At 40.9% G+C, this 24625-nt stretch overlaps 1 protein-coding gene across 1 annotated transcript in view; it reads right to left on the minus strand.

Annotated features, from left to right (window-relative positions):
• LOC149090507 (uncharacterized) overlaps window positions 1-11111 on the minus strand; it is a gene marked incomplete at its 5' end in the record, with an annotated part of 31652 nt that extends 20541 nt beyond the window's left edge. The window contains one exon of the mRNA XM_089264890.1: window positions 11029-11111. Coding sequence (XP_089121016.1) covers window positions 11029-11111 — 83 coding nt within the window. The remainder of the gene's footprint in view (window positions 1-11028) is intronic.
• Between the last annotated feature and the right edge of the window lie 13514 nt (window positions 11112-24625).

Here is a 24625-nt window from a genome sequence, read left to right on the forward strand (position 1 = left end):
AGTTGGAGCTCGTGTTGATTGTGCGTGAGATACGCCCACACACGCACGCACACACATAGACCCAAAATACCAAATACCAAGCGCCGACCTTCTTTGGTCTTGTACCACTGGGCCTCGCCGGCAAAGGTCAAGCTCAACAGATTTTTCACGCATTTTTATACACTGCACAGACATCGGTCGGGCGTGTGAAGCGTATTTCATATGAGAATATACCCTCTAAAATGTGTGCACAGTTAGGCGGGCATGTTTTGCAACACTTTTTAGCTATCTACAGGGTATCTTATGGTCATGTAGGCTATCATTTAATAAGAAATTGGCACTTTAGCTGCGTATACAGGGTATGTTGAAGTCGGTCAATGTATTCCAAGCTTAACTGCTCATAAATTCAATAATATTCTAGCAATAGTTCTACAAATATCCCTTTATGTCCATAAAATTGTGTTTCCCTCACATACATACAGGGTAAATACTAGTCGAGCTGAATCAGAGCAAGCTATTGGTGATTATATTCATGGCATTGCTGCTTAAAATCTTCACAGAACTTTTAATACGTAATATTACAGGGTATATGAGTAATCTCTAATCACGTAGTATCTATTAGCCAAGCATGCCTAGCATAGTTTTGCTGCGCTTTAAAGTCAGCAAATGGCCAGCTGTTCCGGCAAAAACATAAAGCACAAACAGCGCCAACTGCTGTGGTGCACAGCTCGAACAGCTTCTGGCATGAGAATTGCCGAGAAGGGCGCAAGCAGAGCCAAAAAAAAAAAAAGAGAAGAGAGACGAGAAATCATTGAAAATTGTCGTGTAATTAGCCGTTAGACTCTCGGCTCTCTCAGCTCGAAATTGTTGTGTGTGTTGCTTTAAGTACGTGTCGTGCCACATTTGCAAATGCGCTTCAAATTGCTCATCCGCACACACACACACACACGCACACAGCGGGTGTGTATGTGATTTGGAAAATCATTGAGTTGTAAATGGGATTCGAGGCTGCACGTTCGTGCATACAAATCGTTGCCTTAAAGCGACCCTCGGCTCGTTTTGGCTGCCTCGTTGACTTGGCCCAAATCGAAGAAATGAAATTTAAATTTTATGCAAATACCAAACGCACACACACACACACAGACACACACACACAGACACACATCCAGCTAGCTGTGCTGACAATGTGCTAAGCATCGCATTTGGCCATTTTGGTATTTTTTTTTTGGGTTTTGTTGTTTTTGTTGTTGTTTTGCTCTTTGCAATTTGCCGCGCTCAACTTTTTGCATTTCGGTGACAAAACGCCAAAAACGCACCAAAAGCCAAAAAGTTGTTTACGCTTTTCTATATACCCTGCACTTATATTGGACAAAATGCATATTGATGAGCATTAGTTTTGGATAACAGATAACAGTTATATCAATTAATCTAGTCTCTGCCATAAAAAGAGTTGTATATCTTCTATTTGTATTATGCTTTGATCGTTTTTTATCAGAATGATAGTTATCGATAAATTAATTACCGATATATATTGATAATAGCTTAAAGATTGCTAACAAGGTCATCAAAGATTTTTGCTCAAGACTTATAGTGATTTCCTGCAATTTAAAATATTTTGTATCTTAAGTATTATCGATAAGTATCGATAGCCATAGCCTATGTCCTAGATTATAAACTTAGAGCTAAGCTAGCATTATGCATTTAACATATAAACTTTAACTGCTTACAAATTGCTTCATTTCAGCCGCTTATACTACAAACACAACCCAAGGCTTATAAGACCTAAACCCTATAAATTGGGTAAGCAGAAAAGAGGTAATTAAAGTTATAAAGACTCTTATAACATGAACATATCACATAGATAGTAGATAGTAGATGTAAGATCCATTCACTTAATTCAAGTCCTCATTGCCTTAAGCGCAATTAGCTTTGATCATCAAACAGGGTATCTGCTAGTCGTGCATGCTCGATGTTCGAGCAGTCGCTGGTTTGTTTGCAGCTGTTGCTGCTGCTGCTGCTGCTGTCCTGTGATTAGTTTTAGCTTTTGTGCAATTTATGTTTGTTGTTTGGGTAAATAAATAAATAAATAGTATTTCATTTGTGGAGCTAGCCTCAGCTCTCTCTCCCTCTCTCTCTCTCTCTCTCCCTCTCTCTCTCTCTCTGTTTAGCTTTTATTTTGGTCACCAGATATTTGGAGCGTTTAATACCCCAGTGTTATTAGTTGAACATTCGCTGATTCCCCATGGACATGGATAAAACCAAAAGTTAGATTAACTCGAGCATCGTATTGAATTGCACCGCGTGGGCGTGGTGGTGGTGGGCGTGGGCGTGGCCCAAGCTTAAAGCGTTTCATTGCACGCATTACTTATCGGCAAATGAAACACACTAATTTATACGGTGCTCATGAGTTATTCGTATTGCTCGCAGTTAATGGATTCTAGTATTGGAAAGTTAATGTTTATTGATAAATTTTTCAACACTACTACTCAAAGAGCTCATTTTACATTAGAAATTCCTCTGCGGGGTCTTCAAGAAAGTGCCTAACAGTTGCCTGCCGTTACAGCTAGAAGTTTGTGATAACAGTGCATCAGTGTTGGTTAATGTGTCAAGTAGTTTTCAACACTGTAGCCTTAAAGCAATGCATTGTTTCAAGAATTCGTTATTTGTATTGCTGTCAATGATCTGTCCATAGCTTTAATAGAGTTTTCATACAAATTTCAGTGTTGAAAAACGTTTAAACTGTTGTTTTTTTCAGATATTCATACTGCTTTCATATGAAAGAGTTTATTATGTGTTTTATCTGAATTGAAACTTTGCCGCTTGAAGCCAAAAAATATATCTATCGTCCATTTGTCATGTTGCAACAAATTAATGGAATCTGCATTTATGAACGGCAATCGCATTTGCATTTGGAAGTCACAAAAATATGCAGCAATTCAGATGGCAGGGTATGCGTACACCCAGAGCAGAGCATATTACTATGTAAACTCACGCAAGTAACAAATTTCTATCTGGCACTTTGCGACTTGGCGTCGCTTTGTCTTTGGCGCCTACTGCTGATGAATTCAGCCCAAAAATACGAAAATACAGAAGCAGGCAAGGTCCAGCATAAACATATAGCAAATCAACAGCTGTTTGTATACCCTGTACGAAGTAATTGGGAAAGGGGTATGTCAATAATGGCAGGTTTTATAATATAGAAGGTAAAAAAGTAGAGAGTAGTACTCAGATGAGAAAAGTGAAGAAGAAGCTAAGGCTTTAGTCATGGATTATTTAAAGATGCTCTCAATGAAACGAAGAGAGACGAATCGTCGCAGAAAATATATGTATTGTAGAGTATATATATATGAAGCAGAAGCTAAGGCTTATTTAAAGATGCTTTCAACGGATGGAAGAGAGACGAATCGTCATAGAGTATATATAAACTGTAGTTCTGGCCAGGATCAATAGACGAGCTTACCTAACCATGTCTAGCTGAGAGTAAATGAAGATGAGAAAAATGAAGAAGAAGCTGAGGCTTTAGTCATGGATTATTTAAAGATGCTCTCAATGAAACGAAGAGAGACGAATCGTCATATATTATATATATAAATATATATTGTAGTTCTGGTCAGGATCAGTAGACGAGCTAATCTACTATCTAGTAGAGTACTATGCTGATGAGAAAAGTGAAGAAGAAGCTGAGGTTTTACTCATGGATTATTTAAAGAAGTTTTCAATGGAACGAAGAGAGACGAATCGTCATAGAGTATATATATATATATATTGTAGTTCTGGTCATGTCTGTCTGTCTGTCCCTTCTACTCTTTCATACAGAATTAACTCGAGTTCTCAAATTGGATAGGTTTTGCTAAGGGTGTTTGTCAACGCTACCGGGTAGCTGTTAGTCGTGCACTCCTGATTAAAAAGCACTTGTACTTGTTTCATACCGTGCTGTGATGCTCTCTGATATTATTTTATGTAAATTTCTATGGAATGCATACAAAATATAGAGACAGACCTACAACAGCACACGCAGACACACACACACTTGATGTCTGTCTGCTTATAATGTATACAGATAGTATATAAATATATATGTATGTATGTGTGTAAATACATATGTATTCGTATATCTGTATATTTTATATTCCTATGATGCTCACAAATATTGTTGTTTGGTCGTCAAAGCATATGCGCATTTTTAAATAAACGCCGTCGCTGCCTCCCCCACCACCCCGCAATACAAAAATGTTTTACAACTACAAAATGGAGGAATTAAATACCGGCATAAAGCATATCAAGTGCGCTCGTTAACAGCGCGACTTAATTCTTTTGTGCAAAATATGTTAACTAAAAGGGGGAAAAAAAAAAAAAACTACTTTGTGCCAGGGTAAAGCGTGGCTGAATATCAACTTTAAACATAATTATTTCAACTACTAGCCAAACAGCCAGCCAGACAGCGCTCACAATAAAAATGCTGGGGAATGTTATGTGAAATTTGATGCCAATTTGGCGAGCCCCAAAGGGCGCAGCTCTATGCAACGCTGCAACTTTTTGCGCTCGCAATGAGCACTGGGAAAAACCTTCAAATTTCCATCAGTTAAGGTGAAGTACAACATCAAAGTTTCAGCTGAAAATTTTTTGACTACCATTTGCCTGGCAAGATTGAAGAGAGCAACAGCTATACCCCTATATACCCCATTTGAGGCGCACTTTTGCTAGGGTATTTCATTGTCTGCGAACCGAAAAGATAATTCATATAATCGCTCCAAGTGGAGCATCCTCCTGTGAAGTCTGTAATCAGTGCGTTTGGCACTCGTCTAACGTGATTCAGTCAGCTTAGACCCTTGGACTACTCAATTACTTTGCAGAGAGTTTGGCTATTAATTTTTGGAAGTAAACTCCATTCGGTTTCACTGCGTGCGCTCGGCTAAGTAATTAATTAATCACATGTCGCATCGCTGTACCGAGTGCCGGATATAATTGTCTTTTCTGCAACGAGCACTTTGTATCTCTCAAAAGCAACAAAGTGAGTGTCATGTTCAAATTATTCCATGTATAGATACATACACATGTACATATGTATGTGTCAGATGTCGCTGTAGCCAGAGCTGCCTGTCACTTCACAATGATTAACCAGCTCTCTGCATATCCGCTTCCGATTCAGATGGTGCGTAATTAACATTGCACTTTTGCATTGCATGTGAGGCGAACCCGAATGCATCCCACACCTACAGCTACAGCTGCAATACGAATAGAGCTACTAATACTGATGCTGGTATTGATACTTTTGCTGTAATTTATATTTATGAGAATCGCAGAGAAGAGCAGAGAAGTCGGCAATAAGGAAAACAGCTTCATTGTTGCTGCTGGAAATTGCAATTTTCATTAATTCGGGCTGCAGATTTGTCAAGTTTACCGAGAGACGAGAGACCTGCACTCGGCTAGAACAATGAGATTTATGTGCGGCTCTTACTTGGCCTTGGGGCCGGAACTTGAGCCCCAAACTCAAACTCAGGCTGTGTAACGTGGAGTGTGTGCCTGTCAGTTGAGTTTCCTGCGACAACAATCGAGCCAAAAACCTCCTCTACCTTAAGTGCGTGTCGGTTGTTTATGCTCGTTGTGCTCGAGTGCTGAATCGGGCATCTGGCTCGACACTTCTCGCAGTTTCATTGAGCTGCAGCTAATTTAAGCCTTAAAGTGCAGTTTAGCATTTACCCTAAAGAAATGCCTTACATTGCTAGCAGCTGCTTGGCATGCGATTAACATGTTGTTAACAGAGAACAGAGAACAGAGCAACTCAACTAAATGCAGAATCGAACTATAACTAACAGCATTCACTTCATCATCTTCACATCGTCATATTTCTATTTAAATCATATTAAAAATAACATACCGTAAAATTATAATTAACAGCTTTTCTCACACTTAACATAATGTTAAGTCGACCTTTTGAATGCTTGAAATTTGCCGGCCCTTTCGAGCTAATATGACATATTTAATATTAACTAGCTGTACGAGCTATATGAGGAAATTTGTCAAAAATGTCCACTTAATAGTGCCGAGGCCCCGAGTCCGAGTCTCGTAAGCCCTTCGCACACCATTAAGCTAAATACTCACATGATCTCAAGCAGATGGTCGCGTTTATGTTTGGCTTACGCATAATTAAATCTGACTAACCCAAAGAGCTCAACCGAAACATAAATATAACAAGTAGCCATAATGTTACAGTCGTGTATGCTCGACTACCAGATGCCCTGCATCTGTGTGTCACTAAAACTATCCATGAAAGTCCTTTAAACTGTGCTGAGAGTCCAGTTCAACTAACTACTCTCAATAAACTAGAAGTTCCTTGAATCGAAACTAGTTCATCCAACCCAATCCTATTTTACAGGGCATATATTTTGGGTACAACTAAAGCGCATGCAAATAGTGTTTCGAGATTTGTATGTGGGCAAGGCAAAAATGAAATCAAAAAGTGAAACAAAGCTGAAAACAACGATGCAAAGTGCCCAAAACAAGCCATAGCTTAGCAATGGGGAATAGCTGACGGTTTGATACTCGTGCAAGCCGTGAACACAGACAATTTTACTACAAGTAATCCACTCACTAAAAAGCCAATATGCTCGCTTTGCCACTGCGAACGAGCAGAGAAAAGAAATGACTACCAAAATATGCTGACGACCTTTTCACGACGAGAGAAATTTTCATAAATTATTTGAAAAATGTTTGAAATGATTTACGCTCATTAATCTTGTCTGTCTGTGTGTGTGTGTGTGTGTGTTTGCCCGTATATGTTTGGCCGTGTGTGTGTGTGTGTGTCTGCCCTATGGTTTGCTTAGCGTCCTTTTTTAAGGGGGCATTTCTGACAGCTTTAGTTTTTGGCAATTCAATTAGGCCAAAATGAAAGCATGTTGAAAAATTGTTTTGTTGCATTAACCCATTGTTGGCCCCCAAAAGCCAGCCACAAGGACAGCAGCAACAGCCACCGACTGCCGTCTGATGTGTGTCTAAGGCAATGTTTTACGCTTGTTGTCGCACTCATCTGAAATGGGGTATTTCGATTACAGTATGAACTTTGGCTCAACTCTCTCCTCAACACATGGAATGAACCGATTTCCTTGAGTTTGGTACACTTAATCTCTGCATGTAAATAGCATATGGTAAAACTTTTCTTATATAATGAGATGTAACATATGTATGTATATGATATCATATAGCTATCTACAGAAACTCGGCTGCTCTTGGAGCATTGTGCTTGAAATTTGTTGTAAGCATTCCCTATATAGTCGGTATGTACGTATGTGAAAATCAAGCAAATCAGCTCAATAAATCATATATAAACCTATAAGACCTCAGCTCGTTGAGAAGGTAGCTCACTGATATTTAGTAGAAATGTTTATTCTACAATGATATAGAACATATATCGAGTTCAATGAGATTTGTGCGATTTATGATATGGTGTCATATGGCTGCCCGTAGTTAGAGAGTATTTGATGTGCTGTGCATTGATTTGATTTGAACTTTTGCTTTGTTTATGTTTGTTGACGGCTCGTCGCCGTCTAACGAGCTGCACAAATGCCGGGCAATTAATCATTTGTTTCTTTGCTCTTTACTCTTTTATTTTGGTTCTGTTTGTCGGTTGAGTGTTTTTTTTTTGTTTTTTTGTTTTTATCCCTTTTTGTACATTTCGCTTTTTGCAGCACTTTTGTTTCTTGGCGTCTCATTTCACAACTCATTTCCGGTTGGCGCCGGAAACGCATCTTCGACATTAGGTCAGATCGGCGTCCGGGCATCGCTCGTGATTTATGGCATTCAAATTGACGCAAATGCCGCAACCACCAAAACACACACACACACACATAGAGAGAGAAAGGTGACAACTTTGTTTGTGGCCAAACACATGTGGAACGATGTGCGTGTGTGTGTGCCTATGGTTCGAGCAGAGTCGTGCAAAAACTAATTCAATTTGCATATTTGGCTTTTGGGTTCTAAACTCAATCAAAACAAGCGATTTTCAATCGCAGCGGTCATCACATGCCTTTGCAGCTATACCCTCGCTCTCCTCGCCCTCTCTCTCTCTCTCTCTGGCTATGAATTCCCCTTGTTCTACCTGTCTGCAGTCCTTTGCCACCATTCGAAATGAGCCACAATTTTGGTTGATTTCCAACGGGCCGACATCCATAGAGTCAAGTGTGTGCTTGGGGCAAGCCAAATATGTTTTGCAAAATTCAGTTGACTAATAACGAAATGATTTGCATTTGAAAAGATTTGGAATTCGACATTTCAGCTAACTTCTGTTTTTGTTTATCGAAATTGGTTTGGCAAGGACAGAAATGCATAGATGAGACTCATTTTGGTAGTGCCTAACAAGTTCGTTGGGAATATTTACGCGAATTATATAATGTATATAAGAAAGTGCTCAAAAAGAAAATATACTGTCTTGATCATTTGTAGGTTAGAGAGCAATTTTTGGGTATCGATATTTATCGATTATTACAAGAAAAAGCTATCTATCACTGATAGTCTGATAGTCCTGGGGCGGACCGACAGACAAATAGCAAGCCAGAAGGAAGACAGGTAGACCAACAGAAAAACTCTTTGTTTCAGAGACAGAAACAGGTACAGATTTCCCATTTGTAATACGCTCACGCCATCGAAACATAAAGCCATAAAAAGCTTATGAGCTCTAAGCCTTGAGCTTAAACGGCCATCAAACGAATCTCTTGCATTCCGTTGGCTTTAAATTCCTGAGTCTGGGCTGGTAAATATTTTGTGCAAATATTTTTGGGTCAACTGTCAGGTGCTGCAGCTTAATCATTTCCATTTCCATATCCATTTTATTCACCATCTTTTTTTTTTTTTTTTAGTAAATAAAAGCATTTCTTGTCCCGCTGACCATGAGCAGATATACTTGAAATGCTAGCAAATACTGCGCTCTACATAAAATGCATGTCGTAATCGAATTATAATACCATCTAGTCAAGGATATTCCAAAAAAAATGCGACTGGGTGGCGGCCAAGGCAAGCAGCTGTCTCTGCTACTATCTCTCTCTCTCTCTCTCTCTCTCACTCTCGCTCTCTCTCTCTCTCTGTCTTTTTGTATGCATGCTGCGGCAGGTGGCGAACAACAACTCGTTGTGGAAATATGTATGCATATGCATTCAGGCGCGCAGTCTGGTATAGATTTTTATATTCGACTTTGTGGCATTTGCTGCATATCTTTGCACTCTCTGTCTCTCTCTTTCTTTTGCATTTTTCTCGCGTAGAGATTTTGAAGTGCATTACAAAAAGCAAGCTGGAAATATGCAGCCAAAGTTTGAATTCTTTTGGCGCGCTCATTGCATACAAAAAGCAGCCAACGCAGAGGCCGTCTCGAACGTGCTTCGCATCGCCAAGCCAGCTATCCGGGTCCTGCGCTCTGGCTCTGGTACTTCGGGTGTCGAAACGTATCCAGCAATTTAATATTTGCGCCGAAAAAGGCGAAACTACAAATGACACCTGTGGGAGTGGCCGACGCCCACACACACACACCCCATGCCCAGGCCCAGGCCCAGGCCCAAGCTCCCTCTTAAACAAACCAAATGCTGTAAAGGGGCTTTCGCATAGCCAAGTCTCATTTGGTCTATTTGTTGCATTTATTCAATTTGCAACGAGCCGCCCGCTGCATGTGTGTGTGTGTGTGTGTGTGTGTAGAGTTTGTTTGCCGAGTTGTTGTTGAAATTTATAGTCGGACGAGTTTTTAAAGTGTTGCGCCGAGCGTATGGCGCGAGTGCAAAGAGTTATTTCGATTTAAATTGAGTTTCGGATAGTTGTCAGAAAGATATGGGCTATTGTGGAGAGTTATGGACTAAGGTGGAGAGTTGTGGAGAGTTGAGCAGAGCTGTGGAGAGTTGTGGAGAGCTGTGGAGAGTTGTGGAGAGTTGAGAATATAAGTGAAAAGTTCTATTGCAGGCTCAGAGAGCTCATAGTTAACTGTGGAGAGTTGTGAAGAGTTGTGGAGAGTTATTTGGAAACTTGCGAAATGTAACAGAGGGCTATGCGAAATCGGTAATCTCTATTACTAGTTTATTGACTGTGCAGAGCAGAGGAGAATTATGATATCACAATGTGGAGAGTTGGAGAGTTATGGACTAAGGTAGAGAGTTGTGGAGAGTTGAGCAGAGCTGTGGAGAGTTGAGAATATAATTGAAAGTTCTATTGCAGGCTCAGAGAGCTCATAGTTAACTGTGGAGAGCTGTGAAGAGTTGTTTGGCAACCTGCGAAAGGTAACTGAGAGCTATGCGAAATCGGTAATCTCTATTACTAGTTCATTGATTGTGCAGAGCAGTGGAGAGTTATGATATTACAATGTGGAGAATTGGAGAGTTTGTATGGAAGCTGCCTGTACCTATGGACAGTTGGTGAGAGCTGTTGATAGTGAGATAAAGAGCTGTGGAGACCTTTAGTGACTTATTAAGGGTGGCCTGTGGAGACTTATAAAGGCTTAAGTATAAGCTAGACAACTTTCTTATGACGTTATTGGTAAAATCATCCACTAATATCAGGTGTATACATTGCTGCATAATATATGATATAGCGCGTTCAGACTTCTACTTGCATTCATTGAATGCTTTTTTTGTTGCAATTATTCAATATTGGTATAAGGCGAATTCAATTTATGTGAAGAGCTTATTTGGTTTACAAGTCGAACGTGTTGCTCTATTTAATATGGAAATCAAATATGCTGCGAAATGCTGTACGCTACACCGAGAAGTACCAAAAGAATTTCTATTGACTACAACAAAATATTATATATATAAAGTGCAGACGGAATTTTTTGAGTTTTATTTGCAACAAAAAAAAAAAAAAAAATAAAATAAAATTGAAGTGGAATACCAAATGAAATGTGTGTTTATTTATGGTTAATTTAGCACGAAATTGTTTTGGGTATCTCGGAAAATCGGGATTTACGTGAAAACGAAAGTATTTCATATTCGCCAAGCAAATAGTTTGGAAAATGAATCGAAAGATTAATTAAGGGCTCTTGGGAACTGAGCCATCATCTTAGTATAGTATAGCACATACCTTTTCGCTTTGAGCGGCCCAGACCGTGGAACGTGTCCAATAAACTTGAATCGGTATATATTTATGTGTGAATAATTTCGTTGTTAGAAAAATAGAAAAATTGAAAAACTAGAAACAAATTTTGGGTGTTGTCTATACGACGTGTTTTTCAATAATAAATGAAAATGTGATTCCAAACCAGGCTCTATGATTTTCATAGGCTACTATGATTTGATCCACTATAATAATGATGGAGCTCAAGTCGAAAGCAACAATGGAGGCACGCTGAACGACCCTTATCTCGAATTCATTGAAAATTCGGTTAACAATTTCAAACTCAACAAGGTGACAGACAACGGGCAACAGACTTCAAGCGCAGCCTGAGGGCTATTTCCTGCTTTGAGCTTGGACACTTCGAAGAGCACAAGCGTATCTGAAAGGCAGATATCTGAAGCCAAGGACAAAGTCGATAGCATTATCTTGTCTGCACTCGAGCTCGATTCGATTCGACATGATTCGGACTTGGACTCCGACTTGGCTATGGGAATGAATGAATGCAAAGCACAAAGCACAAATCACAGATTACAATTTCGCTTGGATGCTGCACACATGCACACACACAAACACACACACACACACACACACACACAAATATATACACAAAGAGTGCACCGAGAGGGGAGAGAGCGAGGCAGAGGCGTAACTAAAGGGATAAGGGGCTAGGGGGGGCGTCACTGAGGCAGGTGGATGGTTGCAGGGCAGTGGCATAACTCACTGGAATACATGAATAGTTGCATATGAAAAATCACCGAGCAGAAAACTCTATCTGTGTGCATGCATACATATATGCAAGCGAATGACCACTGTCCAAGCAGCGGGCTACACTGGGCGACAGCGGGGGAGGCGGAATAGGTGGGTGGGCAGGGCATAGGCGAGGTGACGTTAGATAAAGCCAAATACCATATGTGCTGGCCTCAAATTTCTCTATTGGCGAGAAATGATTGAAATGATATTTGCAGTTGTTATCGATTTTTATCGATATCGATATAGTTAGAGTTGTAGTGTTTTCTTTTAGTTAATTATATGTATATCAAGAGCTGCTAAAATATCTTATATTTAGTCGTATTTTTTACTTGAAAATATTCCAGTAAATGCAACAATTTTGTTGTAAAATTTTGCCCAAAATTTTGTTCAGTGTATTTTATATATGTGTATATATCTATAGAGAAAAGTCTAACTGAATGTGTGTATATATTGGAGTTGGCAATGCCGTTGACCACAAAATCATAAATGCACTTGTAAATCTCTATAAGTGTGTGTGTGTGTGTGTGTGTGTGTGCGTGTGTGTGTGCGTGTGAGTGTATGTGTGCGCATAAATGCCAAGTGCTGCTGCCACGCCCCCTTTGGCCGCCCATTGTTGCCGGTGTAAAGTGTGTGCACTGATAAGCAGGCAACACCCGAAAAAATGTGTGTGTGTGCGCGTGTGTGTATGTGTGTGTGTGTGTGTGGGTGTGTGTAAATCGGGATAGGAATTGGGCTAGCAACAGAGATAAGGTAACTGCCGCTGAAGAAGAGACTCACAGAGGGAGCATGAGAGGGGGAGTGGCTGGGTGGTGGGTGGTGGGGGGCACGTAGAGGGCCAGAGGGAGAGCGCATGGGGAGCCTGGAGGTTAGGCGAGAGGCTTCGACATAAATAGAATGCTAAACAGCACGCGCAAATGTGTCCTGCTGGAGCTGTTTTTAGAGCGGGCTGTGGTGTTTCTGGGCAATTGCAATATGTGGGCGTGGCAGTGTGGCAGCGTGGCAGCGTGGTTTTGCATGTGCATTGCCAGCTCTGACTTTGGCATTGGCCACGTCTGCGTTTCGCTTTCACATGTGGCACCAGCGCAGCGAACGGAGGCGTCAGACGGCAACGAGGCGTGGCACGGTTGAGCGGTGCGACGGTGGGGCAGAGGGAGGGAGGGAGAGCGTCCAGCATTGGCGACTCGGCGTGTCGGACAATGGCGCATAAATCATGCATAAAACTGAAAATGGAATATGAAAGCAACATGGCGTGCCTCTGTGTGTTGGTGTGCGGACGGGTGGGTGTGCATGTGTGTGTGTACCCATTGGTGTGGGTATTAGCGTGTGTGTGTGCGGCTTGTGAGCGGAACGCAGCGTAACACGCAACAAAGGAAACAAGTCTCGTTTGTATTGAAAATTTTGATTGCAAGTTGCGTTACGGATAAGACTCTAATATGTCTCTATGTGTGTGTGTGTGTGTGTGTGTGTGTGCCACTTGCCCCACAGGTATCGTTAAGCATTGCAAAGTGCATATCCATTCAAATATTTGGCAATCCATTCAATGATCGGATGAGTTTTTAATAAAGTTTCACGCGTTGCAATTCGCTAACTAATGGACTGAAGCGAGGGCTGAGCAACAGTTGAGCAGCTCGGCGAAAGAGCCAAACTGAAAGCTCCAACTGAAGGGAGAAGTGCCGAGAGGCATTGGTTACTCCAAAGAAGACTAAACGTAAGATATGCTTAAGCAATAGCTAGAAAGCGCAACTCAAGAGGATTAAGAGGATTGTATAAGTTCCTGAAAGCTTTAAGCAATATAAAAGCGCATTATAAACAATGCAAAGCTCGACTAAATCTCTACTTGAAAGTTTTTATGATCAAGAAACAGCTGAACAGAAATCAAATATCTTGAAACTGAGTTTTAAGCTTCTTCTCTAGACAACCAAAAATCGCATCGTCACTTTAATGCATATTTCTAAGATTAAAGCTTCTACTCGAACGTAACTAAAACTCTGCTGACTTTGAAAGCACTTTCAAGCAAGGATCTCAAGCAGAAGCCGATAAACCAATAGAGTGATCTCAAAGCTTTCAGATCTTAAAAATATTCCAGATCATGTAGGCCATTCAAAGAGTACTTTTCTGCATGCTCTCAAATTAGCTCTCATCGATCAAGCAAGCTCCACTTTAGATACTCTACAGCGCAAAAGCTCATTAAAGCTTTACCTCTCAGCTTAAGCCAGTTCTTGCAGCACTATTAGATCTCATATAATGTGCACAGTGCACTTAAGCGTTCACCTCATAAAGCTCTTAATCAACTGTCACTTGCAGCTTTTTCGATTAAAAAACACAAAGTAAACGCTTAACTCAACTTGGAGTCAAAGCGCTTTAATTAACTGATTTGAAGTTGTTTTCCTTTACTCTCTTTTGTGCCTCGTTCTTAGCTCAAAGTGCAGCGCCAGTCGTCTGACCCCGGCGAGTGGGTAGCAATCAGAAAATGCTTTGGGGCAATGCGGTCGCATTATTTGGCTGCGGCTCACCGATTCTCAGTTCAGAGTGCTGAACTGGTTCAGCTGAGCTGAGCTGGCTCGACTGCTCACCTGGTGGCCGGGTCGCCAGGTCCCGCGGCGAATTATCGAATATGAATAATAAATGAACCAAAAGTCGTTATGCGACGACAACAAGAACAAGAGCAAGGACGCAGAGGATGCAGGGACAGAGCACTTTGGAGGAAGAGTTGACTTCAGTATCGCGTTCAGGTAACAGCTACACTTCAAGAAAATTTCGTTAGCAAATCAATTTACCTGCATAAATATGAAAACTGTATAATATATTTGATCTAGGATAGGAATCTCATGGGATATGCTTATATAACTAAAGTTTGTGCTCCCAGACTCTTGTAATCATTTACTCTTGTGATCTTACCTTCTTATACTTTTAAGGTCTTATAATCTAGTACTTGAATTCTCTTATTCACTTTTACTCTTATACTGTTCTACGCTTACACACTTATACTCTCATACTCTTATACTGTTCTACGCTTACACGCTTATACTCTTATACTCCTATAAACTTATATTCTCATACTCTTATTCACTTACACACTCACACTCTTATACTCTTATGCACTCATACTATCATACTTATGTACTTATACCCTTATACGCTTATACTCTCATACTCTTATATTCTTATACCCTTAGACTCTTAGACTCTTATACGCTTATACTCTTATAGTCGTATACCCTAAGACTCTTAGACTCTTATACGCTTATACTCTTATATTCTTATACCTTAGTCTCTTATACTTTCATATTCTTTTATGCTAATACTCTTATACTCTTGTACTCGTATATTCATATAGTCTAATACTCATATACTCGTATACTCTAATACTCTTATACTCGTATACTTAATACTCATATACTCGTATACTCTAATAGTCTTATACTCGTATACTTTATACTCTTATACTCCTATGCTCTTACACTTTTACACTTTTGTGTTCTTATACTCTAGATGAAAACTTCTTATACTACTCTTATATTCTTACACTCTGGCATTCTAATATTCTGAAAACATCTACAACTTTGACATGTTGTCTTCTTCTCTGCTCAGTGTACGAATACGAGCCAGCACGCCCACTCTGTCGCACCGAACGCCTCCGCCTTCACCTGCGCAAAGGTGTCCTTGACAAAGTAGCAAACAAAAATTCTTCGCAGCGCACTTTTCGGCGTTCGGCTTTCGACGTTCGACGTTCGACGTTCGACGCTCGTCGTTCGCCGGTTGCAGCAGCCGCAGACGCAGCAGGAGCAAAAAATAACGCTGGGTCATAAGCTGAGCGCTGCAGGCATGATGTCTATATAGACACCGCAAAAAAATAAGATATATATATGTATATAGAATATATGTATATCTATATCTTTGTATATAATGTATAAAGGGCAGACGCCGAGGCGAACGCATTTATTCATTTAACCTTTCACTGCGAAACGAGCGACGGGATCAAACCAATAAACTTTTGTTGTTTGCTGCTGGCCAGAAAGGCGAAAGGCGAAAGGGGCAGCGGAGTATTAAGTAGAAAAGAGGGCGTGCCAAAGGCGAGCTGGCATGTGAAAAGTGGTGTGTGAGCGATGAGGGGGCCGGTGCGGTAGGTCACACTAAACGATGGCACGTAGCGGCGTCAAGTAAATGGGAAAAGTTCCAGTCAAATTCTGATGAAATGAAATTAGTTTTCGCTTGAGTGTAACTTCCGTTTGTCGAATGACTGGACAGAATAAAAAACACAATTCTCTCTGTGAGGACCACTGTGAGTGTGTAGGTGTGTGCGTGTGTGCGTGTAGGTGTGTGTGTGTGTGCAGGTTAATCTACGGGCGAGCATAACACACGCCGCATATGAATGACGGCCAAGTGACATCAATTCGCCTTCAAAATCGTTATCCCAAAAGCTAACTGTCTCCCTCTCCCACACACACACACCAACAACATGGCGTGCCTCTGTGTGTTGGTGTGCGGACGGGTGGGTGTGCATGTGTGTGTGTACCCATTGGTGTGGGTATTAGCGTGTGTGTGTGCGGCTTGTGAGCGGAACGCAGCGTAACACGCAACAAAGGAAACAAGTCTCGTTTGTATTGAAAATTTTGATTGCAAGTTGCGTTACGGATAAGACTCTAATATGTCTCTATGTGTGTGTGTGTGTGTGTGTGTGTGTGCCACTTGCCCCACAGGTATCGTTAAGCATTGCAAAGTGCATATCCATTCAAATATTTGGCAATCCATTCAATGATCGGATGAGTTTTTAATAAAGTTTCACGCGTTGCAATTCGCTAACTAATGGACTGAAGCGAGGGCTGAGCAACAGTTGAGCAGCTCGGCGAAAGAGCCAAACTGAAAGCTCCAACTGAAGGGAGAAGTGCCGAGAGGCATTGGTTACTCCAAAGAAGACTAAACGTAAGATATGCTTAAGCAATAGCTAGAAAGCGCAACTCAAGAGGATTAAGAGGATTGTATAAGTTCCTGAAAGCTTTAAGCAATATAAAAGCGCATTATAAACAATGCAAAGCTCGACTAAATCTCTACTTGAAAGTTTTTATGATCAAGAAACAGCTGAACAGAAATCAAATATCTTGAAACTGAGTTTTAAGCTTCTTCTCTAGACAACCAAAAATCGCATCGTCACTTTAATGCATATTTCTAAGATTAAAGCTTCTACTCGAACGTAACTAAAACTCTGCTGACTTTGAAAGCACTTTCAAGCAAGGATCTCAAGCAGAAGCCGATAAACCAATAGAGTGATCTCAAAGCTTTCAGATCTTAAAAATATTCCAGATCATGTAGGCCATTCAAAGAGTACTTTTCTGCATGCTCTCAAATTAGCTCTCATCGATCAAGCAAGCTCCACTTTAGATACTCTACAGCGCAAAAGCTCATTAAAGCTTTACCTCTCAGCTTAAGCCAGTTCTTGCAGCACTATTAGATCTCATATAATGTGCACAGTGCACTTAAGCGTTCACCTCATAAAGCTCTTAATCAACTGTCACTTGCAGCTTTTTCGATTAAAAAACACAAAGTAAACGCTTAACTCAACTTGGAGTCAAAGCGCTTTAATTAACTGATTTGAAGTTGTTTTCCTTTACTCTCTTTTGTGCCTCGTTCTTAGCTCAAAGTGCAGCGCCAGTCGTCTGACCCCGGCGAGTGGGTAGCAATCAGAAAATGCTTTGGGGCAATGCGGTCGCATTATTTGGCTGCGGCTCACCGATTCTCAGTTCAGAGTGCTGAACTGGTTCAGCTGAGCTGAGCTGGCTCGACTGCTCACCTGGTGGCCGGGTCGCCAGGTCCCGCGGCGAATTATCGAATATGAATAATAAATGAACCAAAAGTCGTTATGCGACGACAACAAGAACAAGAGCAAGGACGCAGAGGATGCAGGGACAGAGCACTTTGGAGGAAGAGTTGACTTCAGTATCGCGTTCAGGTAACAGCTACACTTCAAGAAAATTTCGTTAGCAAATCAATTTACCTGCATAAATATGAAAACTGTATAATATATTTGATCTAGGATAGGAATCTCATGGGATATGCTTATATAACTAAAGTTTGTGCTCCCAGACTCTTGTAATCATTTACTCTTGTGATCTTACCTTCTTATACTTTTAAGGTCTTATAATCTAGTACTTGAATTCTCTTATTCACTTTTACTCTTATACTGTTCTACGCTTACACACTTATACTCTCATACTCTTATACTGTTCTACGCTTACACGCTTATACTCTTATACTCCTATAAACTTATATTCTCATACTCTTATTCACTTACACACTCACACTCTTATACTCTTATGCACTCATACTATCATACTTATGTACTTATACCCTTATACGCTTATACTCTCATACTCTTATATTCTTATACCCTTAGACTCTTAGACTCTTATACGCTTATACTCTTATAGTCGTATACCCTAAGACTCTTAGACTCTTATACGCTTATACTCTTATATTCTTATACCTTAGTCTCTTATACTTTCATATTCTTTTATGCTAATACTCTTATACTCTTGTACTCGTATATTCATATAGTCTAATACTCATATACTCGTATACTCTAATACTCTTATACTCGTATACTTAATACTCATATACTCGTATACTCTAATAGTCTTATACTCGTATACTTTATACTCTTATACTCCTATGCTCTTACACTTTTACACTTTTGTGTTCTTATACTCTAGATGAAAACTTCTTATACTACTCTTATATTCTTACACTCTGGCATTCTAATATTCTGAAAACATCTACAACTTTGACATGTTGTCTTCTTCTCTGCTCAGTGTACGAATACGAGCCAGCACGCCCACTCTGTCGCACCGAACGCCTCCGCCTTCACCTGCGCAAAGGTGTCCTTGACAAAGTAGCAAACAAAAATTCTTCGCAGCGCACTTTTCGGCGTTCGGCTTTCGACGTTCGACGTTCGACGTTCGACGCTCGTCGTTCGCCGGTTGCAGCAGCCGCAGACGCAGCAGGAGCAAAAAATAACGCTGGGTCATAAGCTGAGCGCTGCAGGCATGATGTCTATATAGACACCGCAAAAAAATAAGATATATATATGTATATAGAATATATGTATATCTATATCTTTGTATATAATGTATAAAGGGCAGACGCCGAGGCGAACGCATTTATTCATTTAACCTTTCACTGCGAAACGAGCGACGGGATCAAACCAATAAACTTTTGTTGTTTGCTGCTGGCCAGAAAGGCGAAAGGCGAAAGGGGCAGCGGAGTATTAAGTAGAAAAGAGGGCGTGCCAAAGGCGAGCTGGCATGTGAAAAGTGGTGTGTGAGCGATGAGGGGGCCGGTGCGGTAGGTCACACTAAACGATGGCACGTAGCGGCGTCAAGTAAATGGGAAAAGTTCCAGTCAAATTCTGATGAAATGAAATTAGTTTTCGCTTGAGTGTAACTTCCGTTTGTCGAATGACTGGACAGAATAAAAAACACAATTCTCTCTGTGAGGACCACTGTGAGTGTGTAGGTGTGTGCGTGTGTGCGTGTAGGTGTGTGTGTGTGTGCAGGTTAATCTACGGGCGAGCATAACACACGCCGCATATGAATGACGGCCAAGTGACATCAATTCGCCTTCAAAATCGTTATCCCAAAAGCTAACTGTCTCCCTCTCCCACACACACACACACTCTCTCTCTCTCTCTGTTACTCACTCACTCTGGCCGGTTGTGTGGGACAGCAATGAAACCACAAGAAATCGCTTATAAATGACATACTTTTACCACCCGCCAACGTAACAACAGCAACAGCAACAACAACAACTATTACGACTCATGTTGTTGTTGGCCACAATGTTGGGCGGAAAGTTTCAAGTGCAGCGTCATGGCACAGTGGGACAAAAACTGCAAAAGGCTAACACAAAAGGCCAGAGTTCAAGAGCTAAAGACAGACGCATGTTTATGTGGTTCTCTTTCTTATGCATGATTGGACTTGCATTGATTGACAAGCTGATAGACTGATTGATTCACTGAGTACTTGACCGTAGACTGATTGATTGAGGGACTAACACTAGTCTGATTGACGAACTGTTCGCTGATTTACTGATTGACTGACTAATTGCCATAGATGATTGACAGATTGATATGATGGATTGATTGAGAGACAGAATAACCACTATGATTGGATATGCAGTGATTGACAAGCTGATAGACTGATTGATTCACTGAGTACTTGACCGCAGGCTGATTGATTGAGGGATTAACACTAGTCTGATTGACGAACTGTTCGACTGGCTGACACGCTGATTTACTGATTGACTGACTAATTGTCTTAGATGATTGACTGATTGATATGATGGATTGATTGATAGACAGAATAACCACTATGATTGATATCTACCTGAATGAGTATTATTAACAGACTAATAAAGTCTGTTGAGTGATTAACTGATTGATTAACTGGTAGACTCATTGATTGACTGATGTACGGATTGGCTTACAGACTGACAGAATGATAATTGAAACTTGGACTGCTTGATTGAACAAGACAGTCCGCTCAGATAGCTGGCCGACTGGCTGCCTGTGTGCCTGATTGATAACCAGCTGACTCAACAGATTCTATATGCGTATAAGACTCATAGATTGACTCTCTTATTTCTATTCCAGGCCCACTGTGCACTATACGCTTTATGAAGTGGACCGCACTGATGACTCGGCATACCACAAACATAAAGACATGTACACACACACACACACAGAGAGTGTTACAGCAAAGTTTGAGTATCAATCAACGACAGTCAATCAATCAATCAATCAAATGCACCAAACAATGATGCCAGCCAACCAAGTCGATCGCGATGTGGCAATGGGAAGTGGAAGAGATGAAGTTTCCAATGAAATTTTCCACTACTTTCCACTTTGCCAAATGCCACTCAAAATGTTGTTCCTCGTTATTGCTGTTGTTCTTTGTGCTGTTGTTGTTGCTGTTGCTGTTGCTGTTGCTGTTAGGACTCGGGTTGTTGTTGCTATCTGTGACACCTTTTTATTTTGATGCAGGATTTTCCTGCTAGTTGGGGCTGCTCTCTAATATAGTTGACGCAGCATTTTCAGCTGCTAAAGCAAACGAACATTTTTGATATTTATAACTTTTCTAATTGCCATTCTCTGAGAGAGAGCGAGAAAGAGATAGAGAGAGAGATGGAGCCGCAGACTATGTGATATGAGACATTGCGGCCATTGCCCTGACAACGATTGCGGTTTCATTGCCTTGACAACGACTTCAGCCGCAGCTTCCACTGCTGCTGGTTGCTCTTCTTCAGCGGCTGCTTCTTCTTCGCCAGTTGCGGAAAAACGAAAACGATTTTTCCAAGCGAAAGTTGACGTTGCATTCGAAATTATTTACAACTAGCTGCTGCCTGGGCAACCAGAAGAAGCAGAGAAACCAACGACAAAGCAAATTTCAAGCTGAGAAACAGTTGCAATAGACGACCCGCTCACCCAAAATGCCACGCCCAAAAGCCCTGTGACGCCCCCTTTATTAGAAGGTCCCCCTTGCGCCGCCTCCCCCCCTTCCCTCCTCGCGAACTCGATTCCAGTGAAATGCACTTCAATGCTTAAATGACAATCAAGTTGGATTTTTTCAGCAGTTTTTGAGGTTCCGCGAAAAATCATTTGAGATGCAAGAACAGCAGATCTCAAGCGACTAGCTAATACCCTGTACTCCACTCGATCAAGAAAAATTTAGTCTTTAGTCTTTAGTCTTTAGTCTTTAGTCTTTAGTCTTTAGTCTTTAGTCTTTAGTCTTTAGTCTTTAGTCTTTAGTCTTTAGTCTTTAGTCTTTAGTCTTTAGTCTTTAGTCTTTAGTCTTTAGTCTTAGTCTTTAGTCTTTAGTCTTTAGTCTTTAGTCTTTAGTCTTTAGTCTTTAGTCTTTAGTCTTTAGTCTTTAGTCTTTAGTCTTTAGTCTTTAGTCTTTAGTCTTTAGTCTTTAGTCTTTAGTCTTTAGTCTTTAGTCTTTAGTCTTTAGTCTTTAGTCTTTAGTCTTAGTCTTTAGTCTTTAGTCTTTAGTCTTTAGTCTTTAGTCTTTAGTCTTTAGTCTTTAGTCTTTAGTCTTTAGTCTTTAGTCTTTAGTCTTTAGTCTTTAGTCTTTAGTCTTTAGTCTTTAGTCTTTAGTCTTTAGTCTTTAGTCTTTAGTCTTTAGTCTTTAGTCTTTAGTCTTTATAGGCTCTTATATAGGCTCTTATATAGGCTCACAGCAGTTGCTTACTCCCAGCATTGGGTCAATTTCACGAGGTATACCCAAACTTGCTCATAAAAGCAAGCAACTTTTTAGTGCAACGACGAATGCAAAATGCATAACAACAACAGGAATAGCACAAGCGTAAAAAGTAGCTGAAAAAATGTGTAAATGAAAATGGAGAAGGGCAAGAGGTAGGCAGGTAGCAGAAGGCGAAGAAGAAGCAGCAGCGGGAGACGCCAAAGTAAGAGCAAAAGCGAAAGCAAAAGCATAACAACCAAAGCAAATTGGCGCAGACTTGAAAAAATGCTTAACTAGCTCTACAGCTTGAACCGTATACAAATATACTAATATAAATGTGTGTATGTATGTGTGTATAGAGAGCTAAATTGTGCAGAGTGCAAAGTTCAGTGCAAATTGAAACAGGTCTGTGGGAATACAGGGTACAAGCCATAGGACACGCCGCCCTAGCACCGTTATGCAGCCAAGAAGAGTATGCGTGAGGCGTAATTTAAGGGTCCAAGGAGTAATAAACCTTACCTATGTATATACATACACCTAGCTAACTCAAACTACTTACGAGCATACCAGACCTTACACCTATCAATATGGACTTGATCGAAGGGATGTAGGAGGAGTCTTCAGTTAACATTATAGACCTTGCACCATCCCATACCCGTACAAATTAATTGGCTCATTAGCTTTATATTTACAAACAATATATCCTTTATATCTATATCTAATATATGCCTATATCATATAGCTCTTTTAGAACTTGTAATACCGACATTTTAGCTTGTCTTGCAAGAGAACTTCAGTAAGCTTCAAATAGATCCTTGTCAGGGTATTCAATTGCTCTTCATGCCAAATGACATACTTGGTTAGCTTCAGGTTGTCAAGTCAAGTCAAGTCAGGCAGCTAAATAAGTATACCCAATAGACCAAGCAGGGCTACGGTCGGGCTGGGTGACTGTACAGCTACCCGATTTTAATCGTGACACCTGCCCAGCTGTCCAGCTGTCCAGCTGGTCGACTGCTCGCTGGGCCAGTGACACGCGACGCCGGGCAGCATAATTAAAAGTTAAGTACCTGACCAGAGGGGGAGGAGAGACACATATACGGCAAGCGTATGTCAGAGAGAGAGAGGTAGTCGGAGCGATTCTCCCTAGACGCAGCTCAGCTCGCAGACAAAGCCAAAGGCGGGCTGCAGCGTGAGTAGCCCGTGCTAAAATGGTAACAGCTCGTCTACGTTGAAATAACATGCTGCACTTTTTAATGGGCAGCTGCAATAGGGTGGGCACAATTGGGGGCTATGGGGGTCTAGGGGTTGCTCAGCGGGAGAGTCACGCTAGCCAAGCTAAAATGCTTGCCTGTTAAATTTTTCACAAAAGAACTTAACGCAAATACGCTTTAATGAGTTGTCATTGGCGCACGTTGCCGTGGCGCAAATACCCTACAGACGGTGCTGGGGTATGCTCGACGGCTCGAGAGTCGATTGTGAGGAAAAGATAAGCAATGGAATATTGCAACAAGCCTTGAGTTGATATATGAAATATTCCACTCACTGAATCAGAGCTGGTTTCCGAGTAATCAAATGAAAACTACGAGCGGTACAAAGGGAGCTTGAGATATGCTCAGGAGTCAAATGAGAAGAGTATGCTAAATTTGGAAAATGTCAAATAAAACTAAGAAAATTTCCACTTGAGAGTATTGCAAGTTCACCCAGAAGATACCGAGCCACATTGAAGCGGAGCATAATTTAATCTCAAGTCTCTGAGACAATTTTTAAGTGCGTCAAGTGTCGTCGCAGATTGTCGATGGCCGTGTCTATAAACATGCCCATATACATATGTATGTATAGGTGTATATACATATTTAAAGTCTATCCATGTGTCTTTGAGGGGAGAGCCGGCTGACAGCGCTGTCAAAGTCCTTGAATGAGTTTGTTGAGGTCGTAACTGCATTAAATGCTAAACTACTTATGAGTGTCGGATGGAAAAGGCGAGCCGGAGACTGCGGCGAGGGCGGCAATCGACGTCGATGTGGAGCGGAGTACATTTACGTGGAACCTCTGCAACTTGTTGCTGCTTATTAAGTCTCTCACTGGCACTGGCCCCGCATTTAACTAGTTGAGTGGTGCGAAGAGTCGCACTCAATGCAATTCCGTTTCGTCTATAATCAAATAAAGGGGCGTACTGTAAGGAGTGGGAGGCTTTTATAGGAAATAAAAGGCAGGAAGGAACTTCAGGACGGAAGCAAGTTATACAAATTAGGCTAGATTTGCTTGTTGACAATTATTTAATTGTTTAGTGTTGTGCAACGTTGCTCATCAATCGATGTCTTGGGCTATCGATGTTTGCAGTGTTGGTAAATCCTAAAATGTAGTTGGCTTCATGCACAACTTTTGGCAATTGGCATTTGTCATCTAATCGACCGCACGTTCGGATTAACTTCTAGAATTAAAAATCTCTCAGCCGAAACTAAATCTTGAATAACGATTGCTAGCTTACTATATCAGTTTATCTTACGTATTTGTCGGCCCTCGGTTTTAGTTCAGTTCTGTTAATAGTGTTCAATTTTAGACTTGAAAGTTAAACAAAATAA

The sequence above is a fragment of the Drosophila navojoa genome, chromosome X (assembly GCF_054131105.1).
Source record: "Drosophila navojoa isolate 15081-1374.11 chromosome X, UAZ_NAV_1.0, whole genome shotgun sequence".
Lineage (NCBI taxonomy): Eukaryota > Metazoa > Arthropoda > Insecta > Diptera > Drosophilidae > Drosophila > Drosophila navojoa.